Below are 6213 nucleotides of genomic sequence, written 5' to 3' on the forward strand. Positions count from 1 at the left end.
TCACTCCCTAGATTATCTTTCACTCACTAGATTATCTTTCATATACTAGATTATCTTTCATTTACTAGATTATCTTTCATTCCATAGATCATCTTTCACTCGCTACTGTAGATTATCTTTCACTCCCTAGATTATCTTTCATTCCATAGATTGTCTTTCACTCCCTACTGTAGATTATCTTTCACTCCCTAGATTATCTTTCACTCCCTAGATTGTCTTTCACTCCCTACTGTAGATTATCTTTATCTCCCATCCACCTTGTGATGAGTGTGGTGGAATTTATGCAAGCCTTACCTAAGATTAGCCCCACCCACTTCACAATAACACCTACAAGAGTACATGTAGACATTGAAAAGTCAGCAAAATCAGTCTTTTAAATGGTATTAGCACTAATGCTAGCGTAAATCTGTCACATGGAGCAGGAAGCTAGCGTCACTACTGGAGGAGCACGTCTACCATAAACACACTGAAAATATGAATATTCAAATTAGATTCCTGCATAAATCAAACTATATACAGGGCAAGAACGTTTCTGTAATCTGGAAAATAAAGCAATTATAGCTTCTTTTCATTTCAAATGGTCTTCATTGACTGACGCTGTTTCAGTTTAACAGGAAGTGATCCAGGAGTTCCTGTTCCTGATGATGTCACTTCAGGCTTCAGGAGCAGTCTGATTGGCTGAGGAGACTGTTCTGTTACCATGACAGTAGAGAGGGCAGCATCAGAGCATCTATCTCTCATCTTTCATTCAAACTGCTCTTTATTTTCATTGATACGTGCACTCACTCACTCATACACACACACACACACACACACACACACACACACACACACACACACACACATACACACTCACACACACACGTTCAGAATAACTCAGTTGGCATGACGGGATATTTTTTATTGCTGCTGTTATAAATCTAGTATGACTCACAATTTATTGAGGTGGTGTGAATAACCGATTCTCTTGTCACATGGCGTGTGTGTGTGTGTGTGTGTGTGTGTGTGTGTGTGTGTGTGTATGTGTGTGTGTGTGTGTGTGTATGTGTGTGTGTGTGTGTGTATGTATGTGTGTGTGTTCATTACAGACTGGGCATCCCTGTGGCTAAATAACAGGCTGTTTGTCTGAGACACACTACTGATTTATTGGCAATGGATAATGTGAACGTGCTCCTGTGTGTGTGTGTGTGTGTGTGTGTGTGTGTGTATGAGTGTGTGTGTGTGTGTGTGTGTGTGTGTGTGTGTGTGTGTTATAGACTACCTAATGTTTTTCCATGATATGGCCTTAAAGGTCCATGTCTATCCTTTAATTTAGGACTCGGGGGCATCTCTGTCTAAACCAGAGGGGTGTGTGTGTGTGTGTGTGTGTGTGTGTGTGTGTGTGTGTGTGTGAAGGCTACTTAATGTCCTCCATGACATGCTTTTTCATTATATGGCCGTCTGAAAGTGTACTCCGCCCAAACCAGAGCTATCAGTGTGTGTGTGTGTGTGTGTGTGTGTGTGTGTGTGTGTGTTTAGATACAGAAAACATAACATTTAAGCTCTCAGACACACATTAGAAGTCCTGTTGCTCCACTGAGTAAGGAATAAAACACTCATGCTGTTCTCATTCGTCAGAACATGATACTTTTTATCCATTTACAGTTACATTTAAGGTTGTCGAACTTCCACAGCACTAGTCACGTTACCTTATAGCAGCGATAAACACTCGTTCCCTCACCATCCCCTCTTTTTTCTTTTCTCTTTCAGTTAATAACAAACTCCTCTGTCCTGAAGACATGGGGAAACCTAAAGCTACAGCTTTACTGTACCTCTGACACTGGAGACTCCTTCCGTAAATGTTAAATAAACGCCTCCTTCCCTTAAGAAATCTTCACCATATCAACGCACTGTCCCTGTGGATGAGCTGTTGCTATAGAAACGGTAAGGTCCCTGCTGGACCCCCCCACCCCCCCACCCCAAAACAATAGAAATTCTCAGCTGGGTTAGAATTAAAACTCCGTTTCAGAAGAATCGTCCAAAGGAATCGACTCAGTCAGGCGAGCGAGTCGTTTATGAGCGGAGGGAAGTCGCGTGAGGGCTGCTGTGTGTTTAAAAAGCGGTGCACGCGAGCGTACCGATGGGTATATGGAGGTACGGAGCGGAGGAGAGGAGAGGAGCGCGTGCCTACGGTAAACCGCATTCTTTACTGCCTATAAAAGGATTTATAACAGGAGTAGAGGTATTATAGGATATCTAACTTCACCGGAACCGGAGTGTGGATGTCGGATTTCACTGGTAACCGAGTCACAAAGACCGGGAACCGGGAACCGGGAACACTCACTCACTCACTCACTCACTCACTCGGTCAATGGGAAGTTTATTTATTTGTTTATGTATGTATGTATGTACGTATGTATTTATGTATGTATTTATTTATTTAACCGGCTCCGGTTTGCACGCTGATGCACTTTGTGCTCACGGTAAGACGCGTGTGCGCGCACGGGCGCGCGCGTTTGTGTGTAATGGACCTGGTGTGTTTGTTTTGTGTTTTTGTTGGCTTTCGCGTTAGATGAGAGCTGGGTCTCGGTGATAACGGTGTGTGTGTGTGTGTGGGTGTGTTTGTGTGTGTGTGTGTGTGCGTGCGTGCGTGTGCGTTTGCGCGTGTGCGCGCGCACTCTTAACTCAGGCTCATATACAGAATAAGCACATTCATTCATTAGTTTCTTTCTTTTTTTTTTTTTACAATTAAAAACAACACTTTTATACTGCAGAGTTCTTTTTAGAAATAAAAAAGCTATGCATTAAGACATTCCCTCTGCTGCTACATGACTGTGGTGTAGGAAAAGTTTTCCCATGATGCCTCATGCACTATGAATATCTTTATACACGATAACACAGCATATAAAGTGTGTGTGTGTGTGTGTGTCTGTGTGTGTGTGTGTGTGTACATGGCTATAACATTTAGAGCAGGGTCAGTATCCATAACCACGGTACATGACGGAGAGGATGTGCACCCCAGAGTGCCAGTGTTACAGTGTAAATGGAGGATGGTTATAGATGATATATTTGGAATGAAACCTATAGTCCAGTCGCCATATTAACAAAGGAAACCTTAAATACTGAAACACATCCGTCTGTCTTCCGTAAGCGCTTTATCCTATCCCAGGAACGCTGTGTGTGAGGTAGGAGTCACCCGGTCCAGCACAAGAGCCCGTTCACACACTTATTCACACCGAGGGGAAATTTTGCCTTCCATGGACAGTAGATTTGGCATTGTGTTTGTTAAAACCAGAGAACCCCAGAGAACACGCGGAACCGTGGACCCCGGAGCTGTGCAGCTCACTGCACCGATGTGCCGCTCATATAACTAGCAGCTAGTGGTATTAACTAGTCCTGTCACGATAACGACTTTTGTCGGACGATATATCGTCCCAGAAAAGATTGCGATAGACGATATTATTGTTATTTTCAGAACGTTTTTATTCCTGTGTGTGTGTGTGACTGTAAGTGGTCAAGGCTTAGTACAGGTGTGAACGGGGTCCGGCGTGTCTCAGAGACGATCACTCAGCAGGTTCGGAGGTGATCTGGGACGTGTATATGTCCGCGTTTGCTTCTCATCGCTTCGTTCTGCATCTTATCTCTCGTTCATGTATACGTTTCGGTGAAAGACCACACGATTAAAAACGGCTCGTACGGGTACGTGAGAGAGGAATCGCTGGGGGTTTCTGCCTGAAAACGAACGCAGGGGAAGACCGACGTAATAAACATTCATGACGCCATGAAATTTGATGTAAACAGGCTAGCATATACAAAATAATAAACATCACAGTTCGATCGTTTACAAAAAAAAAAAAGTGGATCAAATTTAGACTTGTTTAACGTGGGAAGGGTAAGACCTCTGCCCTGTCTGTTCTTTAATATGAAATCTCTTCACTTTGGGGGAAAACATTCTCTGTAAGAGCGAAGTTTCAATACCTAAAGAAAATAAATGATATATTGTGACGGCTAGACGGCTAGACGTCTTGTGAGGTGTTCCAGGTGTGCAGTAGTTAGTACCTACAAAAAGTGGTCCAAGGAAGGACCTCCGAATTCCCCAGATCTCGATCCGATCCAGCGTCTGTGGGACGTCCTGGACGAACAAGTCCGATCCACGGAGTCCCGACCTCACAACTTACAGGACTTAAAGGATCTGCTGCTGACGTCTTGGTCCCAGAAACCACAGCACACCTTCAGAGGTCTCGTGGAGTCCAGGCCTCGACGGGTCCTACACGATAGTAATCCGGTGGTTTTAATGTTATGGCTGATCGGTATGTAAAGCAAACACAGCTTTGTGTAATTAAACATGCGTAGATTTGCATATGCTAATAAAGACCGTCTGACCAATCGGAATCCAGAATTGAGCTGCGCCGTGGTTTAAAGCTGTATAACGTGTGTGTTGAACGCGTGTTAGCTCCCTGCCTGAATGCTCAGACGTCTCGCAGTTAAAGATAAACAAAGACAAGACCGAGCACGTGATTACAGGAAGTGAACAGATACACGTCCTTCTCAAGGACAGGAAACTGCGTCCAATATCTGTGAATCGTCCTTTCATGGTAACATCGACTTCACAAACGATTCACGTCCGCTAAAGCGGCATGATAATCACCCCCGGGAGTTGGGTGTGTGTGTGTGTGTGTGTGTGTGTGTGTGTGTGTGTGTGTGTGTGTGTGTGCGGTTAATTAGATAAAACCCACACTGCAAATAGGAGAGAAATCCAATCTTTTATTGAAGTGTTAACGATACTTTTTTTTTTTTTAAACAAAACCATATGTCATAATTATTGGCACCCCTGCGAATTGAGCAAACGGACTTCTACGTCACCGCCTACCGACCGTAGCTTTTCGTCTGAAGCTATAAATGCCACTGGAGCAGTGTAAAAGCGTTTTAAAACCTCAATAATGAGAATATGATGAATATTTTGAGCTTGTTTGAAATAGTATCAGTTACTCTGGAGTCGAGTCGTGGGGTTGTGGAGTTAGTCGTTACTGAACCCTACGCTCATGCTAGCGAGTGACGACGGGACAGGTGATGAATTCTTTTTCATTGTCCACGTACGTGCTTGACTCAGAGCCACGCTTTTAGGAGACGTTTTAATTGAGAGTTTCCCGACGCTACGCAAACGCTCTGAGGCGTCAGATCGAAACGATCGGCTTGAAGGATTCCTCGGCGCGATCCTGTGCACGTGTGGCCCGACGTTTCTTCTGTCGTCCTCCTCGCAACGTTACGTCCTACCTGCAAATGATTTCCTTTTAGCTTGGAAGGAATGAACAGAGATCGTTGGTGCTTCTGGTGAGTGGACGTAGCCAGTACAGTTAGCTTGCTTTGCTAATCTAATCTATTCTTTCACTTCCTGTGCCGTACGTGTGTGTGCGTGTGCGTGTGTGTGTGTGTGGTTCATTTACCGAGAACAGGAAAGATTGTTTGAAGATACACAGCTATAACAGGAAACACTCAGAGTACTTGCTTTCATATACTGCATATTTACACACACACACACACACACACACACACACGCACACGCGTGTGAAATACATATACATATACACACTGCACTTATACACACATGTTTTGGGTTGTGTCTAACTCTCTTGCGACCAGCACTGGAGCTCCGGTTCCTCTGCAGTGCTGATGTCCAGCTCGTTCTGTTCTGAGGTCACGTGACAGTCTGGAGGTTTTGTTTTTTTCCATCAGTAATGAGGAGAATGTTCCTTCCTTACTTGGTGGAAAAGCTCAGACTTTCCATCCCTGGACTCTGCTGGGGTGAGTGAACTTCACAGCCGTCACAGTAATGAGGAGTTTATAAGGGCAGAAGGCCGCTCGTTAATCTCAGACATGTTTAACTCTCGCATCAGTGAACGCAAGCGCTGATACTTTCTCTTCTTCTGTACCTCAGCCAATAACACATTCCTGTTTCAGCCAATCAGGATCAGGGAAATACTGCCTCAACCAGTCAGGGTCAAGGCTGTCTTGTCTCAGTCAATGAGATTCAAGGAAATCCTGTCTCGGCCAATGAGTTTAACACAGTCTCAGCCAATAAGGATCAGGGAAATCCTGTCTCAGCTAATGATGAAGAAAGCAGTCCTGTCTCAGCCAATCAGGATTAAGCCAGTCTCGTCTTAACAACCAATCAAGATTAGCAGATTCCTGTCTACCCTAATCAGGATCGAAGCTGTCTTGTCTCAGCCCATGAGA

At 44.4% G+C, this 6213-nt stretch overlaps 1 protein-coding gene across 1 annotated transcript in view; it reads left to right on the plus strand.

Moving 5' to 3' along the window:
- The first annotated feature begins 2119 nt into the window (after positions 1–2119).
- chst15 (carbohydrate (N-acetylgalactosamine 4-sulfate 6-O) sulfotransferase 15) overlaps positions 2120–6213 on the plus strand; it is a 50461-nt gene continuing 46367 nt past the window's right edge. Inside the window, exon 1 of the mRNA XM_053639194.1 lies at positions 2120–2171. Coding sequence (XP_053495169.1) covers positions 2120–2171 — 52 coding nt within the window. The remainder of the gene's footprint in view (positions 2172–6213) is intronic.

This window comes from Ictalurus furcatus, chromosome 13 (assembly GCF_023375685.1).
Source record: "Ictalurus furcatus strain D&B chromosome 13, Billie_1.0, whole genome shotgun sequence".
NCBI lineage: Eukaryota > Metazoa > Chordata > Actinopteri > Siluriformes > Ictaluridae > Ictalurus > Ictalurus furcatus.